The sequence below is a fragment of the Haliaeetus albicilla genome, chromosome 21, assembly GCF_947461875.1.
Source record: "Haliaeetus albicilla chromosome 21, bHalAlb1.1, whole genome shotgun sequence".
Classification (NCBI taxonomy): Eukaryota; Metazoa; Chordata; class Aves; order Accipitriformes; family Accipitridae; genus Haliaeetus; species Haliaeetus albicilla.
Genome location: NC_091503.1, coordinates 19,010,756 through 19,033,191, shown reverse-complemented (window position 1 = coordinate 19,033,191; position 22,436 = coordinate 19,010,756). Strand labels below are relative to the sequence as shown.

General features: G+C 39.2%; 1 protein-coding gene across 2 annotated transcripts in view; it reads left to right on the top strand.

Moving 5' to 3' along the window:
• CAP2 (cyclase associated actin cytoskeleton regulatory protein 2) overlaps positions 1 to 22,436 on the top strand; it is a 68,033-nt gene that overhangs the window by 37,348 nt on the left and 8,249 nt on the right. For both annotated transcript variants that reach the window (XM_069809135.1, XM_069809134.1), the window contains 4 exons: positions 8,165 to 8,308; positions 8,542 to 8,627; positions 10,314 to 10,419; positions 21,845 to 22,037. In XM_069809135.1, coding sequence (XP_069665236.1) covers positions 8,165 to 8,308; positions 8,542 to 8,627; positions 10,314 to 10,419; positions 21,845 to 22,037 — 529 coding nt within the window. The remainder of the gene's footprint in view (positions 1 to 8,164; positions 8,309 to 8,541; positions 8,628 to 10,313; positions 10,420 to 21,844; positions 22,038 to 22,436) is intronic.

Here is a 22,436-nt window from a genome sequence, read left to right as displayed (position 1 = left end):
CCTGCACCTCTGTATCTAGAAATAGCTTAAGGAAGAATTTGGTTCAGTCCTTTTAAGGTCCTCAGGTCCCAAACTTACAGAAGGTGCCAAGAGTGACATGGACAGAGCCTGAGAGTCCTGAGGTCCAGAGGGAACCCCTTCCCCCCTCCTGTTTTCTGAAATCTTGCCAAACTGTTGACATATTTCTATTATCAGCAAGACTACAACTGCATGCGACATGAGGTCACAGCCGCAGTGATGGACAAACTGACAGTTTTCAGTCGCTAGCCTGCTGCCTTACAGTGTTTACAGACTCATTTTTTTATATTGTTGCAAACTCTTACTCAGTTTCAGGTCTACTTTAATCCTTGATTATTGCTTCATTGTAAACATATTACCAGTCTCCAGATAGCCCCAACACCTCTTATCTCATAATTTTTTCTCAAAGGTGCTCGACTACATTTAACCAGCCTCAAGCTCATTATATTTTCTGATCATAGAATCATAGAATCACTTAGGTGGAAAAGACCTTTAAGATCAAGTCCAACCATTAACCTAACACTGCTAAGTGCACCACCAAACCATGTCGCTCAGCACCACATCTACACGTCTTTTAAATACCCCCAGGGATGGTGACTCAACCATCTGGCCGTCCGTTCCAATGCTTGACAACCCTTTCAGTGAAGGATTTTTTCCTAATATCCAATCTAAACCTCCCCTGCCACTACTTGAGGCCATTTCCTCTCATCCTATCTCCAGCCACCTGACAGAAGAGACCAGCACCCACCTCACTACAACCCCCTTTCAGGTAGCTGTAGAGAGCGATCAGGTCTCCCCTCAGCCTCCTTTTCTCCAGGCTGAACAACCCCAGTTCTCTCAGCCGCTCCTCATAAGACTTGTTCTCTAGACCCTTCACCAGCCTCATTGCTCTTCTTTGGACGTGCTCCAACACCTCAGTGTCTTTCTTGTAGGTAACTTCAGTAGGTATCCTTGTACCACTTCTCTTTCCTCACTTGTGTTTGCCACAACTCCCAGGTCAATAGCAATGAAAAGATGGATGCATCTGAGATTCAGTTCTGCCCCAGGGGTGGTGCACTCAGCTGTAAGAAGCTTCTGCCCAGACACACTTAAGGATCCAGAGAGTACAGAAGGGCCATGATCCGTGCTACATCTCCCAGCCTGTACGGAAGAGAAATAGAGCCAGAGATGCATGTTATAGCACATTTCTAGACTGGCTCACATCAACACCACCAGGTACAGACTCTCCAGCAGTTCACATTCTGTGCAGGAACCAGGCTCCAGTAAGCAAAGGCTCCTTGCGCTTGTTTGCTCCAGTATGTCTATACTTGGACTAAGAACAGCATCACCCCAAAAGTAAGACATTATCAAAGATGATACTCTGTATCTTGTCTAGCTCCTCACCTGACATATCTGCTAAGCAATTCTGGGGTTTCTACAGACTCTTACAGGAATTCTGCTGTCTCCTAAAATAATGTCCTAAAATCACCAGGCTAGTTTTCAATCACTGTAGCAATGTTCATATTCATACTGCACCAGTGAGATCACACTGAGCTTTGCTGATGGGACATGCCCTTTCCCATGAAGTATCATATTCTTGATTTCTGCTAAACACAAATCCAAACCAGTACACTCCTTTCTCTGTGCAACACAATTGTTTTCCAGGATTTCTGGACTGTGCATGATCTTCTAAAAGGGAAAGCACTGGGGATACAGCTGATTGAAAAGCAGGGCTTTTCAGTTCATGGGTTATTTCAATTTTTACTAATTTTACTTTGGTCTAAAACAGACCACAACCAATGATTTTTGAATTCTGATAGTTATGCAGACTCCAGGACTGCTTACTGAACCTGGCAGTCTTACAGTTTGTCTCTGGGGAGATCTCAGGTGAACTACATGAATGTCCAAGGCTGGAAGCTTGCACCATGTAACATCCCTGTCCTGGGACATGTGAAACCAAACTGGCTTTAGCAAAGACTTGTCAGATCTCAGATGTTCTGAACAAAGCAATTGTGGCTCAACAGATCACCATTTTCTGACAGAACTTTGCTACCCGGAGTGCCCTGGGCCCCACTGACATGGACTATGATCACAGCAGCAAAGATTGAGGTGTAGTAAATCAAAAGGTTGAAAACAGTTCATTAGTATAATTGTTCTTATTGATTAGGTGTGGGAAGTTGCCTGTGTACCTAAAGCAGAAGGACCCTTCCTTGTTGAATATACTGCCCATGGAGAGCTGTAGTGGACAGGAAAACAATATATAGAGTCCATTTAAAAACCAGCCAGAGTCCTGGCCAAAAGCATTGGGTGCGATTCTGCACTGCTGTAAACTGACGCATGCAGTTTGTATCAGGCCCTGGATTTCTCCACTAGTTAGAAGCTATTTGTCTTTCACGTTCCTCTCCATTTGCCCTCGCTCAGAGTTTACATTTCAAAATAAACCCACAAATCACTAAATTAGTAATTTGTCATGTGGGGTTTACAATTTGGTCTTCCCTGTTTTTTTCCCACAAAGTACAAAATTGCTACAGCTAATATTGGCTGTTAGATTGAGAATTTAAGTGCTATCTAAGAGGAATAAAAGCCAAATACCAATTAAGTCACTTTGGAAGCACACAAATGTGTTTAAGCTTCTGTGCTGATGAAGCTGACCAGACATTTCTGCAGATTTGTCTCTGTGTCATAGTCCTGCTGTTGCACAGCAGTGAGTTGAAGTGGCAAAACCTGTACTATTGACAAACCAACCAAACACTTGTTACACCACTATTTGAAGATTTACAGTCTAAGAAAACGAGACAAGAATAAATTAATGTCTCTCTGTAGTTAGTTAGGAGGAGATCTTTGAACCCTGAAAATACCAGAATACTAGAGGGACATGAATGTAGTGATTATAGAGAAGGACCTCACTGATGGTCTCTTCTGCCAACCAGAAAATGCTTGCAGAGAAAGCATTGGATTAAGGTGCAGTAGGTTATACTGCAATTTTAAGAGCAAAACTGTGGTACCGAATTTGAAACACTTTCTGCAAGGAGAGGTAGAGATAGGCAGTGCTAAAAGAACAGTTTGACAGCTGCCAACAAAACCTGGTAGTATTTCATTATGGAAGTAACAATGAAAAGGAAAAAAAAAGTAAGCATTTGAGGAATCTGGGTGCAGCATTGGGAGGCCTAGCTTAGATTCACCTCTGGAAAAAAAAATATTTTCTATATACTTAAAGAAAGAGGTTATTCCTCAGCCTAATCTGAACACTGATTCCATTCAGATTGTTGATACACAGCTACAACAAAAAAGATAGGCCTTTCTTAAACGACATATATACAAAAAAACGGACTAAATTAAATTTTAAAGTCTTCTTTACAGATTGCCTTTCACAAAATACAAAATATGGGAAATTACAGTTAATCTAAAACTATTTAATTCTAGAATCATAGCCACTCATATCAGAAATGCATCTCACTGGTGATCACTGAAGCTACCAGTATCTTATTCCTATAGACACAGGATGGGATTCTGCTCATCAGCTTTAACTGTTAAGGTAGGCATGTTGTGTAAGGTGTCTTTCTAGGCTCTCTTTACAGTAAATGGCAGCACCTCTAGAGTGCAATCTTCACATCTGTTAATGTCTTTTAATATATAGTCTTCTAACATCTATTAATAGGTGGAAAGAATTCCTCAGGGACACTCTTTCTTCATTTACAATAGAGGGAATCAAGTCTCAGCTGAGAGCAGATGCTCACCTTTTAAATTGTTAGAACTGAGTGGGGTGGATGCTATCCATGACATCTTTCATCCCTTGAAAGGATGAAATGTGGGATGGGACTCTACTAGGCTGTTTGCAGAGATAATGGCTCTGTCTACATTAGTGTTTTAGTTCACAGTGGGACTATATTTTTCCTTCAAATCAGCCCCATTTTACTATGCTGTGATTCACATTGTAGAACAGTCTTAGGGTGTACAAAATGGGTATCTTTCTGATGAAGTTAAATGGAAGATACGCTCTCAGACAGCACCTAAACCACAATTTACAGCTAGTCCAAAACAGCCCCCCCCCCCCCCCCCCAAATGCGTATAATGTGAATGTAAGGACCTCAGCACCAACTGTTTTGCTCTACAGAACCATTCCTATTAGGCTGCACTACTTGCCAACATATACAAAGACAGCTGATTCAAATCAGCTCCATGTTTCAAACTTGCATGTGAAAAATACAATGTAAGTATGGAGATTTTGAACTGACAGAAGAAAATAACAGAACTGTAGACCATGGAATAAAGGTTATAGTCACGCTGTTCTGGTTGCAGCTGAGTAAAATGAAGGGGCTGCTGATCCGAAATGCTCTCAGCTTACTTTTACTGCTCCTACGCCAAAGGTTGCCACCCCCTCAGTTAGCGTAACTTAAAAGGGTATTTGTTCTCTTGCTATGTTTTTTTCATAATAGGTCAGGTTGATTTAAACACTATAGTAGTGAGGTCTGAATTGTGTTACCACTCATCAACATAAAAAATCTTCAGTAAACAATCTCACCCCTCAAAACCATGTAAGATTAGCTTAAAAATGCATAAGATCTTTAAAAACTATATTTACCTGCTGGGTTTTGTGCCTTTGTGATTCATGCTGGCAGGTTTCTGGACAACAATACCCGTTTTCTCAAATTAAAGCTGAGATTTTCAAGTAATCACTAGCTTAAGCAGCCAAAGTTTAAGCAAGCCACTCAGTTTAGTGTGACTTCACAGGCAAATCACAAAAATCACAAACCTCAAAAGTTAGGCTATTCTCCTCAATTAAATCCATGTGCCCCAGTCCTGTTAAACCTGTCATCTGGGGGACTTCTCGCGTGAGTATTGCAAAAATGTGAAGGAGAAGAAAGTCTGTTTGGCGTGGTCTGTTGGAATACTGGTATGCCAGGCCATTTTATGAGACTGGGCTGAGACTGTTAAGTCTCTGAAGCCAAAGCCTAAGGCAGTTCTTGTTGCATGCTGTAACTTTTTTGGAGTGTTTTGGCTAATCACTGTAGTAGTCTTACTACTCTTAATTTTCTAGTAAGAATTATAAGACATGGATCAAAGCTGCCTGGTTATTTAGGTATTAATATTTAAAAAGACCATCTGGTTTTAATAATTCTTAAAAAAGGATAAAGGTATACTGGGAATTACTTTTAGTATTTCTAAGTTGTGCCACTGTTGCATTTTTAAACATTTCAGCAAAACTGATATTATAATAGGAATGGTGTTTATACAAAGACTCTTAAATTTCTATTAAACAACTGTGCTGTGTCTTAAATGACAAGAAATTTTATCTAGCACATGCCAAAGGCATGCTGAAGATTTTTCCAACAGCTCTGATTCATCTCCCTGAATTCATTTTTTTCTTAGAGATACAGTATAGACAATCATTTTATTAACAGCCAGCTGTTTTAATATTCATTGCAATAAAGAGATTATTCTTTTAGAACCCTCAGCACAACTGGTTCTGCATTATAGAGCTAAACAAGACTGATCACTGCCAGAATTAATGAGCCTTTCTATACCCATATGCCATATACACTATAATTCATCTGCAGTTTAATCACTAACTAAAAATTTAGTACTGACTGTGGGGAGACAGAACTCAATTAAGTGATTCCTTGCAGGCCTGTATTCCTTTGTGTCCAACCCTTACATAGAAACTTGGATCACAAGAAGCTTGCACAAACACACACACACATTTTGTGCAGCCAGCCAGCAGCCATTGCAGAACAGGACAAGTGCACAGTGAAGGGAAGGCAGGCTGTACTGTTCTCCCAGTACATCTCACATGGGACAGAGCTGAGCAAAGCCTCAAGCCCTTTGTGGCTCTTTCTGGTGTCACTACAGTGCCAATGAATGATTACTTTGAGCTACTTTCCTTAGCAATATATATTTCACCTTTAGAAGTCCCGCAGGGCACTTTTTCTGTGAAATTACATAAATCCACTGGACAGGTTAAGTCCTGTGTTCTGAGGGACAGAAATTCTGTCTGTACCACTGATAGAAAACCCTCACAAAAGTGGTTGGGAATTTTTCTAGTAGGAGTAGGAGGAGGTGTGGGTCTTACAGTATCGTTCAGGAAAATATTTGGCCCTAATTTTGCGTTCTTAGTTGTAGATATCAAAGTGTTCTACAAAATAGAACAGCTATATTAGCATAATTTCATATATAGGAAGTTAAAGCACAGAAAGGTAATACAGCTTTTCTGAAACCTGATGATAATTTGGTGGGAGGCAAAGAGAACCCCCATTTATGGACTCCCACTTCTGTGCCCTATCCACAGAAACATGCTGCCTCCCAGTGCTGTCTAGATATAGCAGGCATCTGTGGAGCTGTATTTTTAGCCCTGATATTCTCTTTGGCTGGAACTGGGCCATGAAGATTCACAGTAAGCTAAGGACTGTAAATATCCCTTAGACTTTATGGGAGGAAAACTGGCATAATATCAAAGCAGAACAAGCACTTTCTTAAATTTCAGTTTTGTTAACTACTGTCATACTTGAAAGATTTCCCTGCAAAATAAGAAAGAACCAACCAGCTGCAGCATGTTGTAAACAAGCAAAAATTAGAAAGAAGAATTCCTGCAGACTTTATCATGTTATGGCAACAAAATCAGTTTTTAAGAACTACAAATCATGGAGGTTTCAGGGCTTTTTCAGACTTAATGACTTATGCTGGTCATTAAGCCATCAACAAAAAATCTTTTCATCTCCCAGTAATACTGTAAATATTTGTTTTCTCCCAACCCACTTTGTTGTAGGAGAAGACCAAATATCCCCATGCATTTCAGATGCGTAGGCCTTTCTCAAAATTACCACTAAAATATTAAGGCTCCATTGATCCAATTTTGGATCAAAATTCTTTAAAAAATGCAGAACCTTTTTTTGTCACGTTTTTTGGAGTGTCTTTTGACCTATGTTGATCCATAGCAGATGTGCTTATTTTAAGGTGACATAAAATTCTGTAAAGCTGAGGTCTTGTGGAATGGTGAAAAGAAATCTCTTACAGATGACAGAGATCAAGCAAGACATATGCGCACATCATCTTGTGTGTGTCATAACAGCATAATGGGTCATAATTTAGGACATAATCCTCAAGAATATGAGGGTTAGTTGTCTCCAATTCCATTAAACAAGTAGTTCTGAAAAAAGGTGAGAAAAAATATGGAGTTCTGCTACATCCTGACTGATTTCCAAGTGAAGTACTAGGGAAAATCAGAACGGTGGACTCTCTTTGGTGGGACATAGTATAGGTTCTGCGGGCATACTTTTGCATTAAAGAATTGGACTGTTTTTATAGAATCATTTTAGAGGGTTGCAAGGTACAACAGTTGTTTTGCTTGTAAACTAATGACTCCTTGTCCCTCAATGTGCTGTTTCTGAGTGGAAGAATTTTTCCCAGTAAGTTAGAGCTCTAAATTAGTTTTTGAGACACTGGGCCAGTGTGATTAACATTCACTTTGCACAGGAAAGAGCTTGGATAGCTTCTACATTCACTCTGCTTTTCTCTTCACTCTAGAAACTATTCCTTCCGCTCAACAGTCATTCCCCTGGATACCATTCGTTTCTGATTAACACAGGAGAATTTCCCCAAACCATGACTTGCAGGCAGTATGTTTCCCATGAAATCCTCCCACATAACTTGCAGCCAAAAGAAATTAAAACATTAAAACTTACCAATAGGGAAAGCTAAAATTGATATTGCCTTCAGTGTATTACTTTCTCAGACTTGTTGCCAGATGATAAGAGGCTACTAACCCAACAAGTAGTTTGTGTTTCTTACAGAAAGAACAACTTGGTTAATAACCTGAAAAGCTCAAGCCAGTGTAAAGATTCTCAAAAAGTTCCAGGGGTATCAGATGAAAAATACAAGCATTCTGCTAACTCTGAGCTATGGGATCTCTATGGGTCTTAACATGGGCAGCATGTAAAAATGCTGCCAGTGCTGAGAACAATTTTTGCTGCAACACATTACTAATACTTACTGTCTGTGCATTTTGCTGCTGCAACCAGAGGAGGGTAATTAAATTGTTACTTTAATGTAGAGAATATGCTGACCTTTCTTTCCAACTGTTAAATCAACAGGCAGGGAGGACAATGTTAAACCACAGGGTGTTTTTGGACTACTCATGGCAACAACAGTGTCGTCTTTTTTTTGTTTTCAGAATGAGGTGGCAATGCTTCTCAAGCCAATATCAGAGAAGATTCAGGAAATCCAGAACTTCAGAGAAAGGAACAGAGGAAGTAAAATGTTCAACCACCTCTCAGCCGTCAGTGAAAGCATACCTGCCCTTGGGTGGATAGCAGTGGTGAGTGACACACAGGATGGTTGGGAGGGCTGTAAATGTGCTTCTGGATGGTGCAGCCCAGAATAGTTCCAAATCTTGCAGAACTCTGCAGTCTCATCTGCATAGTTCTTCAGTCTACTACACCCAAGAAGCTGTTTTGTAATATACCGAATACATCAGGGGAGGTGTCTGACTAATGTTTTACTTCCTTTCTCCTTCTGTTGTCTCCTGCTACCATGGGTTGATGGTCCTAGTCTCCTAAACCAGGCCCTTACGTCAAGGAGATGAATGATGCTGCTACCTTTTATACTAACAGGGTATTAAAGGACTACAAGCACAGGTATGTTGCCAAGCCCCAGTATCTACTAGCCGGAGAACAGAGCATTAATCATACCAATAGGGTTGACAATGCCATCACAGAAAGCATTTTGTAAACTAAAAAGCATTTGATAAAATCTGCTTGCAGTAGTATATTTTCCCCACCTCATCTTTGACCTGCAGCATGTTGCAGTGAGAATGGCAGTAGCACTAGCAGTGCTGGTTTTCACTCTCTGCAAATTATACAAATATATTTAATTTTCTGGCATTCCAGCATCATAAACTTATACGTAAATGCATATTTACATATCAACATGTGGCTAGCTAGCTGCTACACGTCCTTGTCTGATTTGTGCACTTATACTGTTGCTATTCTTGCTCTTTGCTTGAAAAAGTGTATTTAGGTGGTAGAGGTATACAACTGAGCATCTAATTCCATAGCCCCCAATTTGATTTTTTTTCTGTACCACTGCATTGTTCTTAAAGAGCACACGGAATTCACAGAAAAGTTCCATGTGGTCTGTGAGCTGACAAAGAGAAAAAATACAGGTCCTTCCTATGCCCTCTTAAAAAGGTCCTGTATAAATCCTGTTGATTTGGTACTTTTGGAGGCCAGATTTTGGCTCTTGATTTTTATAACCCAGTGAAGAACAGTATTTGCTATTGAGTTTTTCCTCTTCAGTGAGGAAAACTTTATATATATAAACCCCTTTTATTTCTATTTATTGTATATAGTATATATTATTCATGAAGCCTTAGTTTACCTACTGAAGGTAGTACCTACTGGGGTAACTGAAAATTTTTACAATATAGCTTTAGCACTTATTCTGGAGAAGAAAATGTCTCACTTAACTGTATAAACAGGGTACATTATTTAGGTATTTAGTTCTTCCCTTAATAAGGAATTCTTTTCCTGTTTTTCACTGAATCAGATCACAATGTCTTCCAAAGTAGTGAAGGTTCTCTCTTGACTTCACTAGGCTTTGGATTAAACCATATCCTCAGCAGTATTAAGCATCAAACTCCAAAGAAAATAAGAGGAGGTAGACACCCACATCCTTGTAAGCATCCAGTCCATAGCTGTCGCTATTCAGTAATAATTTTTCATAACTAAGGACTCTGTCTTACAAGCAGTTTCTCTCTCTCTACATATTTTCGTTTTCACTTACTGTCCCATTGGAAGACTAAGCCTTCCAAATAATTATTCCAGAGTCAATTTGTGACTTTTATTTTAAAAATTCTTGATGTATAAATATTTTAGTCTGATGACTATAACATGATCCAGTATTACCCTGGCTACATTTGAACTTGGAAGATAGAATATCTTACAGAACCCACGGATATTTAATTTTCTAAAATTCATCACCCTGAAACTGAGTCTGGGTAGCCACTGCACAGCTCCATATACCTTTAGTGCTTCCTCAGTTGACTTTGAGCCTGAACAGAATGATGACACACCCTTCCAGCAGGAAGCAGTCTGTGCTAGAGGCATCCTTTGCCCTTGTTTGTCTTCTGGAAGGATCTAAAAGCTTTCCAGTGTAGCAAGCCTCAGTATTTTCAGCACTGGGCAGGCTGGCTGGCTGCCTGCTAACTGATTTGTCCATCGCTTTAAGGCAGAAATTGGGTTTTACCTACTTTAAGCAAAAGTAGCAGTGCTTTCTGTTTTTAAGTACATTCACACACATAAATATTGTCTCTGTTTTTACAGTGACACACGCCACGTTGATTGGGTGAAGTCATATCTGAACATCTGGTCTGAGCTTCAAGCTTATATCAAAGAGCATCATACCACAGGTCTCACCTGGAGTAAAACTGTAAGTACTCTTTCCTTCTTAATGAAAAACCATAAAATGCCAGTAACCAATACGACTTTTAATGAAGGTCATTAGCTCAGGAAAAATAAATATCTAGGCCAGGAACAGAAGTCATGGTCCATGGACTTCCCAACCAAGCCAATAAAAGTTTGAAAGACAGGTGGAGATGTGTCAGGCCATTGTGGTACAGGTTTGGAGGAAGGGAGAAGAATTATTTGGGATTATAGCCACAACGCCCAGCTGCAGATGGTGAGGAGAGGCAGACACAATTCTCCAGGCATGCTACAGTAGAAGCTAGGAACAAAAACAAACCCCCAAAATTTGAAGGACATGTCAGATGAAAGGAAAATCGGGACAACTTGACAAGGAAAGGGGAAGAATGGTGGAAAGAATCTGAACAAAGAGAGATATTTAATAACAGGAAAAAGAAACACAAAGGATACATACCAATTTATTACTTCATAGATAGCTATCTTTATAAAACTATTATTTTATACATATAGAAATAATTTCTGAAATACATATGTATAGAGAGAGTAAATGTAACTGTATGCCTAACTATTTATGCACTCTATATATTTATATAAACATCTTCTGTGCGTTACATCTGAGATGCACAGAAAGATGATGGCAATGAATATGTAAGTATATATATGGCAACGAACACTACTCAAGTATTCAAGCACAGGTTCAAACACAGGAGAGACCATGATCTGTGTGTACTTTTTAGTTTGAAGCAATGCAAAAATGTTTAAACATGATAAATTAGAAGACTGGAATTATCTGTTTCTTTGTAGGCTTCTGTAGTAAAAATTTAAAATATTAAACATTATTTTCTTCCTTAATTTAGTACAAAAATTCACACTTGCTACACCCTACTCTATTATAATCAGTGAATGTGAGAAGAGCTAATGATTTTAAAATTATTATTAGATAAGGAAAAGAAATTGTAGTACCCTGTTAGCCAAATTAGCCTGAGAATCTGGGACAAATTTAGTTTTGTTAATACAGAGAAAGAATCATCTTCACCTTTAATGGAACTTTACAAGTATGGAAATAGTGTTAGAAGATAAAGAATTGTTACAGCCATTTGATCAAACAGGAGGAACTCTCAGGGCTGTTGAGTACTGGTAATCTTATTCAGAAGTGTAGCTGTTGCAGATTATATTTGACTGGTCTTAAAACCAGCATCTCAGCCCTCACGTCTTTCTATTTCCCTCTCTTTAGTTGTGCAAGAAATTCTAGGTGTGACTTGTTTATTCATATTAAGCATAGTTTCCTGCCAACAGTGCTCATTCCATCATGAGTGATGAGCCCATTACTGCATCTGAAGTATTGATTTCACTCACTTTGGATATCACTCAGATCTGAAAGTTGTCTTGGAAGTATGGCTCATTTAAATTATCATTCATATAATGTGTGTCAGAAAGATTAAATTACAACACATTTTAATGGACGTGTAATTTTTTAAAGTTTTACTTCATGTGAGTATAAGGAAATTAGTCCAGTAAGTTAGCAGATTGTTTAAATAGCTTGTTCTTTAAATGTTGTTTAAATATTTCTATGAAGCTTGGTAACAAATACATCAAGAAAGCAATGAGTTACTCAAGTGATAATTTCATTTTTGTTATACATTTTAAAGTGAGAATGAAAGTCGTAGATTCATGCTGTGTGAAGTTAAGTACAAAGGTCTGCAGAATCAGGGCCTAGACAGAAATATGATATATAGAAAAGCTGTAGATATATTCTAGACACAGTTGTTAATCATTGCACACCGCAGCTTCCACTTAAAAGGAAAAAAGAAAAAGCAGAAGTTTGGCAAGGCATTAAGAAAGTGGCACATTTATGAAAGGGAGACGTTGATGCAGAAATGCTATTTTATTATAGAGGGAGAGAGAAAGAGAGAAAGTTTTTGGCCTGTATAAGTACAGATTTAAAAGTACATTATTCCGATAATTTACCCCTCATATCTGCAGAAGTCAACAAAGCAATGCTTGAAGCTTTATATAAAAAGCTATTAAGTAACATATTTGGATACTTCTAAAGAGACTAAAGAGTCAGGGAGAACATTAACTACAGTTTCTCTCAGAGATGTATTCTCATAGCTTGAACTGCAACAAAACCGCAGCAGCATCAGCCTACATCAGACTATGCTTGGGGTTCCAAAAAGGAAGGGACAGGATTTTTTAATGAGCAGTTGGCCCCTTTACCTATAGGTGCTGTATACCATGGTGTGCACATTTCTGGCCATGCTGCATGGCAGTATCACAAAGCTGTGCCACTTCCAGACCCGCTGTACCCTTCCATCAAACTGCACAGGGCCGCTGCAGCCAACCTTGGAACAGATCACTAATGCATACATTAAAGTGTTCCTGGCTCTGGCAGTAAGCACACAGGCAGACACTTTAGAGGAAAGAGAAAGAAATGTCTTAATAAATTACAAGACAGACACTAAAACAGGTGCAAAAGGTTGAAATAATGGTTCAGCAGTCAGCTCTGACAATAACAGTTACCTTTATCAGCTTTATAATAGATCTGTGATAAGTACAGATGCTTACAGATTTTTGGATCTAACACAATTCTCTCTCTTTATTCACTTTGGCTCTGGTTCTGCCAAGATGTGCAACAATATTTTACTCCTTGAGGGCATCCTATTGAAAAGCATGGGACTGTGTGAGGAGAAAGCCAAGAAATCAGTGGAGTTAAGGACCTTGAGACCTTTGTGTATCAGAGCCTGTTTTGCTACCCATGTGGAGTGGTGGTACAAAACTGGACCCTACGTAAATGGCAGGCATTTCAAGACATGATGGATACAGTTAAGATATTTGTTGGTACTGTGCTCACAGAAGAAAACTACATATTTAAAGTATGTATGCTTGTGAGTGGGATTGTCCCAGAGAGTAAAATGTTCCACTCTGTATTTTCACCATGATCTGAAGTATTAATTTCATTTCATTTTAAATGCCCAGTGTAGCATTTTACCCAGGCAGCAACTGTCATTTTTGCTTGCTACAACTTTCTGACTTTAACATGAAATCTACAGCTGTAACAGTAACCTATGTCTTTTTCAGTTCTTAATGATAAACAGCAAGTGCCCTTTTTTTCACCTAAAGAAGGGATTCTATTGAAGCATGGCTCTTTCTTCCCTCTCTACTTTTTTTTGGTGGTGCAAAGAAATGAGCAACTGTAATATAAGCTCACAAGAATGCCTAATAAAAGTTTGTTTGCTACAGGGAGTGCATGAGTAAGCTGGGGAAAGTGAAACTTCTGCTCCTATTTCTGCAGGTTAACTTTGCAGCAAGAAAACAACCAGTAATAATGAGAGATTGCTGTGGTTTCCTGTACATCGAATAAGTGTTAAGAAACAAAGCTTGTTCAAGGATAATTGTCCTGAATATTTCTCTTAGCTGCAGGTGGATTTGCAGTTAAGTTTTTTTTCTTTGTATACAGTAGTCATTTAGGACAAATTTTGCCAGCAGGATTATTTACAAACAGGAAATATTTACAAACTAGCAGTGAACTTCATTACAGCGTTTAGTTTCTAATACAGAATTTCACTCAAGTGACAAATGTTCCCACCATTTACCAATCAAACCAGATTTTTAGGAGGAAGTCTGTATCTTTACAAGCAGTTGCGATTTATTTATATCCTGTTCCCATTTAAGCCAATACAGTATCTTCAAGTCTTTTTTTCCTGAGGTATCATTTTAAAAAACATTTATAACTCATTAGATAGTACTGTAAAAACACTCTTTAAAAAGCTGAAATTCTGCACAGGCTCCACACTGAGAAGAACCATCGTAATTCCTTCATTAGCCTGATTGAGTGCAGTGACACTAATCTCAGTACAGACTTTGGCCATTTCATTCTTGTGTAAAATAATCACCTCCAGACATTTTCTTATAAAATGGCCCCGCCTCTCTCCTGTACTATCTAAACATATTCCTGTAATGTATCGTCTCTCTACATATTGAGGTGAACAAGCTGCAAAAGACCAACTTCTGCAGGCAAAAGCCTCCTATTGTCCTTCCAGTATCTCTTCTATGCTGTGTTTAGTTTGACCTGCTTATCAAGAAGCCATCGTCTGAGCCACTTCACTAAAGCTAAAGGTCAAAACTGTAGTGCCAAATTCCAGCCACAGCCACAACTGCAATCCCAGAGGCCTCATTCAGATAGAAGTAAGGGCAGCATAGATATACTGATTTAAATGCCTGTATCTTGGATTGGATGTAGACGTTTTCAGAGTGAGTGCTCAATTTTTTTCAGTCATAGCCTTCCCTCTCCTTTTCTGTGTCCTTCCATTCCTTTCTCTTCCCTTTTGTTTCCCTATTTCCATATACTTTTTTGTTGAAAAATTTGCATCCTTTAATCTCAACTGCTTCTTTCTTAGAGAATAGGCAATGTTCAGTTTTTGGTACACTGTCAATTTAGAAACTGGCCATCCTGGCAACTCTGTAGTTGCCTCTTTTGTGGACACTGCCTCAATTGCATCCAAGTCCCTTTGAAAGAAAGTAGTTTTACTGCCTTATTCCAACAATAGCTAACAATATTTGTCTTTACTGGATATCAACGGTGTCCTTTTAACATCAGTGACCAAACACCATTCAGACAGGTTACAGGAGAACCTGGGAGAGGCTTGTTTGACAACAGCTGTCAAACACAACCTGACCTCTAACATAATACAACCTAGTCCCAGGGGAAAAGAGAAAGGAAAAAGAAAATTGAAAGTATGTAAAATGGAGAGAAAAGGAAAAGGCACATCTATTAAAACCTTACCATATTGCTAAAGGGATTGATCTTCTTTTTAACTGAATATTTATATATAAGTAAAAGATGGTTTAATGTGCTTGTGGGAGCACGTTACTTGTTGACAATCACATTAGCATCCAGTTCTCAAATGATTTAGATGACCTTGGCTGTTTAAAACATTTCTGGTTGGGTAACTGTGAAGATGTAAGCACCATCTTAAATCCTGAACAGGTGATAAATGGCAGAAGTGTATTAAAAGGGGCTTCAAAGTTTGCAGACTCAACAGATAAATAATTCTGCGGAGAGCTGGTAACAGGAAAAGAGGCTGGTCTGGTTTTTGCTGTTTTGTGTTTTAACTCACAAAGATTACAGGCTCTGTAAGTCAGCTGTTTCATCTAGTAAATTGTGGATCTCAGGGCAGCATAACCCCTTGCAGACAGGTGGCTTAAATACGGTAGGTAATAGAACTGTTGTGCTAAGCTACTTTTACACAAAAAACACCTTAACAAGAGCTCTGTGCCCCTGAGTCACAGTCCACCTGTTCCCAGAGGTTGATATATGATATTTTGAGCTTTATGATTCTTGTCTTTGGCTGTGCATATGTATGGAAAAAACAATACAGAATGCTGTAATCATTTTAGGTGTGAAACCAGGATTACTATAAAAGGCGATGGGGAGAAAACAAGGATATCTTCTTTTTCTGAGAAGAATGTAGTCTCCATTAGGATTCCTGTTTATCTGCTGCCATGAAAAGAAGGTTTTTCAATAAATTAAGGGATTTTATGCCTCTATCTAAGCCACCTGTTGCCTCAGCTGCAAATAGATACTTACCTCTGAATAGGAATGACTAATAAAATAGGTACTATATATTATACACATGCATGTATAATTTATATGCATTATATAGATGTTTATAATCTGTTTGCCCAGAGTAAAAATTACCATCGCAGCTACAAGAAATGTGTGTTCATTCAAATGCTCCACAGCAGGTTCCCACCACAAGAACTTTGTTCCCCCTGGTTTCTGTGCTGCACTGTGTCAGCCTAAAAGCTGGATAAACATAGAGAAACACCGTGGGTGTTTGTACAGGGCCTGGCACATAAGCCCCTTGTATCCCCAGAGATACAACCCTCTGACTAGAGCTCCTTGCTGCTACAATACTACAAATATAGTAACAGTGACATGGAAGGCTAACCCAGGGAATTGTTCAGCAAGAATGGCTCAGGAAATAGTAACATCTGTGATAAGACATAAAAAGAAATTCTTACTGTCTCTCAGTAGCTGGGTTTAGACCTAAAGACATGTGAAGCTGCATATGGCCACCCAAAATTACTGACAGTATGGCATCCAGAGCACTTGTGTTATGTATGAACAGCATTTTATTTCTCTAACAAGACTGGCTGTTGCCCTGTACTCCAGCGGAAGCCTTTAGGAGAAATGTCCTGTAACAAGGCCCAGCTTCTCAGAAGCCAAGGGCTTCACTCATCTCAACTGTAATTTCAAGGGAATTAAATGAGATCCAACATCGATGAATATTAACCAGCCAGCTGCCTCAACATAAACAGTCATTTCTTTCTTCCAGTGAGCCAGCTAGGTAGCCAGCAAGGAGAAAAAGAGGAGTACCTCACCCTTCTGCCAGTCGTACAACATAAAGGTAGAAATACAACATATTTGGAGGCTGTACTGCAATCCTGCAAACCCTTGCACAGTGATAAATAAGCATTTATCAGACCCAGCTCCGTGAGCAGCTTCAGACACTGTCACTATAGGAAGCTACTAAGCCACAGTCAGTGGGAGGCCCTTGGGCATCTCTGCAGATGGCTCTGGGCTATCCAGCAAGGAGCAAACCCTGACCCGTTCCCATCACCCCATTCAGAGCATGGTTTAGTTGGAGGTTGAAGACAATTTTTTTCCCTGGGAGGAAATTTCTGGAATGTTCCATCCCCTACAGAGCTGTTACTACATGGCCACGGGCCTGCATCTCCTGTTCTTGATAGGACTTTACTCAGAGAATTACATTTCCCCCCATTTCAGAAAGCTCCAGGAGCAATGTTTAAAGCACATCAAGTTCACTATGTTACAAAGCTAGCAGGTTAAAAGTTAATGGCTTTTTTTTGTGTTACATTTTCACAAAGTAAGACTGAAGCTATCTATTCCCCTGATGATTCTTAGAAGCGGTGTATTTGCAAAGGATGGAAAAATGACCACACCAACATGTTAATGGGAACAGTCGGCTATCAGCATAACTTGATGTGATGTCTGTAGACACCACAGCACTGAGAACAGCAGCTGTTACCGAGGGAAACAGCTGAAATAAAAGAGGAAGAAAGGCGGCTTGCAAATAACTGCTTTTGCTAGTCCAAATGGCTCTTAATACTCTTTGTGTAAAGATACACTGTTGTTCACATCTGCTTGAAGTTAATCGGAAGAGTTGTTTGCAAATAGCAAGGCTGGTAAGCACCTGCTGCTTTAGGATAGATGAACTTTTGCGGGCATATAACATGCTATTTTATTCCCAGCAGCTCTCACAAACACCACCCTATACAGAACAGAAATGAATGGACTTTGTGAAGGGCACTTTAGTTGAAACTGGATAGGACTATACACAAGTATTGCCAGATACCAGAAACAGTTTAAGAGTCTGGTTCAGAAATATTCTAGAGCCTGAGGGTCTAAGTGGTCTTAGAAGGGTGACTAAGGAAAGCAAACCAATTGCCAGTGACTTAGGTTGGTAACTTGGAGGTCTATGTATTAACAGAGGTCAAAACTAATCAAAAAAGAAAGTTCCTGGAACCATTTCACTAGGCTGGTTTTAAAACTGGCCTTTACGTCAGCATGTTTGAGTGCAGCACAGGTCCCATCTTCCTGGCATGCAGGGAATGCAAGAAGTGCTATGTGTTTTCTGCATTTCCAGTTCACTTTTGTGCTTCCTGTCCCCTTGTTAGAGTTTCCCTGAGCCACTCTTCCAACAAAGAATTTCACCTCACTTGAATGTTTGTTTGATTTCAGTCAGGTAAATCAAAATGGCAAAGAAAAGACGACAAAAGCCAGAGTGACACTGAACCCCTCTTTACAGCAAGTCTCTGTACGTCTCCTCATTAGTGAGACTTGTCTGTCTTTTCCATGCTGTTCTATTTCAGTGGGGGATTGCCCTACTGGATGTGTCCATGCTGTAAGACGTTAGATCTACAGTGGAGCAGTTAGTCCATCCCTGTACTTCAGCGACCTTTCTTCCTTTGATTTGTCCTTGAATTTTGCCTGGCCTAATTTATGATTGAAATTGTTTGCAGTTTCCAGAATGGCCATAGAAGTTCAGACATAATTGAAAACATCATGATACAATATCTGTTAGCTTGTGTAGCTATAACTGAAGTCATAAACTAGACAAGAATTTGTCATGCAGGAGAAAAGTTAACAACAAAGGTTCAGTCCATCTCTTATTTCTGTGACTGCACAAAATTAAGAGGAAAAGTGGGAAGGGTGACTGAACCCCCAGGTGTCTTCCGAGACCTTGTGACAGCTCCTGTGTTTTTTATTAGATCTAACTCATAATCTTTTGAGCTGAGTGGAAATAGCCACTGACTTTGGTGGAGGGACCAGGCTTGTAAAAAAAAGAAGCAGCAGATGAGCAGCATGAGTGTAAGGGATAAATTTTTTTTCCTACTCTTGAAACCCACTCAAAGGACTATAATGTCTTCACTCCTCAGGTCAAGGATTGAGATTTTTGACTAGACTTGTCTTTTCATCAGTACTGCTGTAGAAGGGAAAGATGCTCCTAGTTCCCAGATCCTTTCCTACCTCTGCTCTTTCTTGAAAAGTAAATAAGACATTCTGCAGTCATACAAAATGATGTCCAAACTTGACTGATGTATTTAAAATCCTTCCTTTTTGTCTGTACTTTAACAAGATGATAGCTTTTTCAGAGTTCTGGGAGAGAGATCACCCACTTCCACAGATAAATCCCTCTAAGTTTTGCTTCCATCTCAGTTACATAGACAATCCCATACTTTTGTTGCTATTTGGGAAACTGCCTTTGATGTACTACTCAGCAGCATCACTTGACCTTCGAGTCTCCTGTGTGATCTGTTATGGCCTTCAGTTTGACACTTTAAGCAAAGAGACTGGCAGAGTGACTCACCACCCCATGTTGTATGCAGAATACCCAGATAACTTCTACATCTTTTTTTCTGTAATGCATCTTTGCACCCTTTGCAGAATTTAATTGGTGTTAATTCCAAATGAACATGTGAGTCTTACACACACAAGTTTCTGGAAAATCACAGCACTGTATTTATGCAGGTGGAAGCAGTAAGGTACATTTGGGAAATCAGATGTCAATCTAGAACCTGGGAAATCAGATTTTTATTTCAGACTACAAGTTATTAACCACTACTATTAATCTCCTCCCGTAAAGCATACATAATTCATAACTGCATGCTCACACTGTGCTGTGAATGGTGAGTGCTGTTCCTGGGTATCTGAGTATTTTTAAAAGCCCTGTAAATGCAACGTTCATAATTCTGGATAACCAGGACATAGTGGATTCAGTTGCTATGGTTGCAAGCAACAGACAGGGAAGATCTCTATTGCACCTCAGGCAGCAACAACTGATTGTGCCACTAAATCCACTTAGATTCATTTTTTTTATTATAACAATTCACAGTTGTGCTGACTCTGCTGCAGGTAACATTACTGGCATTAGCAGAGGCAGGAAGACAGGCACTGTAAATTAAGGGCCCAGTGAAAAAGTTGCCCCCAGCCTAACACAATAACCTGTAACTACTAAGTATGTAAGCAGAAACGCTCGGAGTTAAATGTATCCGTGCAACCATGAAATGTCGCTAAAAGCAGTCCCCATCAGTTCCGGTATATCTTGACAATAAATGGTAATCAATTCCAAAAGGGGATTCTTCTCATTTGTTTACATTTGATCAAGAAGATTTAATAGCATAGAAGAGAGCTCATTGCTTAAAGAGATCTTGGACCCTTTCAGAAACAGTCAAACTGTACCACTACATCAGTTTCATTACTCTCCCAAGTACCAAGGATTCAACAGTCTTTTTTGTGCAATGTGGTTTTAATGTCACCAATATGACAAAGAATCTTGCTACATACTCATCACTAACATATTCCATGAACAGCTCCTTCAAATGCAACGGTACTTATATGCTGGAGATGCATGTGCCAATAGAGGGTGTACATTAAGAGGTGAACTAGTATTATTCCCTTTCCATGCTACTCTAATTAGGGTCATAATCACTAAGAGGTTTGAATGCAGTTACTTACTCAAATGTGCCAGGCTTCTTTTTAAAAACAACGATGTCTGAAGAGTGAAAAAAAAGAGCATGTGCACCTCAGCCCCTTTCCCATTACCAGTTTGGGATTACAGGCCAGAACAAGCTTACTTTTTAAGAAATAGCTACAGTTTTCACTCATGTGAGATGCATGAACCAGATGGATACTTTGCTGTTTCAGTTTAGTGGAAAGCAGAAAGGAGTGGCATCATAAATGGTTAAAAATATCCTCTGAGTCCAGCTAAGCAATATCTATTTCCAGTATTGATTACCAGGGATGCACTTTTAACCTCTGTATCTTAACAAAGGTAGCCAATTAGAGGAGCTGTGACTCTGTAAGTCCCTGTCATTTTCCCATTGTATCTGCCCACCTAATAAATACGTACTGGTGCAATGCACAATGTCTGTATAGCTAGCTAAATTAATCAGAACCAATCTAATTTTTCACAACGGTTCTTTTAAAACAGTCTCTGCTCTGCTGCAGAGAGGTGGGATCAGAGTGACACTCAGTGGCAAGACAGAAAAAGCGACTCTCGGTTTCTTAGATTAACATCTATTATTAGGATGCATAAAATTTTAATCAGATTAGTATTTTCTGTCTGTTTGATAATATTCTATATAAGCATTATAATTCAGACCAAAACACGTACTTTTGATTATGCAGACTGAAAGAAAGATTGGATTACTTACTTTACCAAGGCCCCCCTCACTCATAACTTGTGTGGTGTGATCTCCTGAAATTGAAAAAAAGAATTTGAGAAACTGAACTAAAAACTCCAATACTGAATTTCAGAAATAAGAGACTTGAATCACCATAGTTTTACATTCTGCTGTATTTGAATCTTTGCAGATGACCTGAACAGTCTGAAGAATAGCATTTTACATCTTGCACACAATTTAGCATGTTGCATAAGTGTAACTGACAGTTCATGACCCTCCCAGTTATTTGTGTTAGATCAAAACATTTTCTGTATGTTTCTGAATGCACACCAAGCTATGGCTAACTGAACTTGGTATCTGAAAAAAGAAAGGAGACATTTTCCCGTTTATGTAAGTAAACACTGGAATAAATTATGGAATATTTACTATTAAAGATTTTTAACATCAGTCTTGACAAGCATTTGAGAGAAATATTTTAGGTGGCGTAGTTCTGCAGTAAGGTAGTGGTGTGGACTGTCAGTCTTTCCAGCCTTGTCTGCTTTGGTGCAGGGAAAGATTCATAATACTACATTCAATTATGGTGCCAGAAATTCTTCTGAGCCTGTGGCTGCCTAGAGTCACTCAAACTCACAGCATTCAAGGAAGTTAATAAATAAGAGTTATCATAATACAATGTTCCTTGAAACACTGTATGTAAAATAATTTCCATCTATCTCAAACAGGGTCCTGTTGCATCATCCATGTCTATGCGATCTGTTCTAACAAGCGGGTCATGCCTCTCCCCACCACCGCCACCACCACCACCACCACCTGGACCTCCCCCCATCTTTGATACAGAAACCGTAAAGGATGAAGGAACTGCATCTCGCTCAGCCCTATTTGCACAGCTTAACCAGGGAGAGGCAATTACCAAAGGTCAGGAGAAAAGAAATCAAATTTTGGTCCATGAGTCAAGCTACATCAAGAGCTGCTATATGTATTAACCTAACTTCCACTGCATTTTTAAGTTACATTAAGCAACTCAGATCTTTCTGAGGCTTGCAGTGGGTCTGATGGATGAGACTTCATACCAAAACCTCCTTTAGAAGCACCCAAATATGTTCAGCATACCTGAAATTCACACCATTTATTTAGAGGTATCCTTTTAATTTTAAGGCAGCCAAGCTGGACATTTTCAATCCCTAGTAACTGGTGAACCTCTTAAGTTGCAATCGCAATAAAAATTTATCCCCCTTTCTGATTCACATTCAGTGTACCAACCTGTGTCAAAATTTGTTGCAAGTTAGGTGAAAAGGTATGGCTCACAGATCAGTG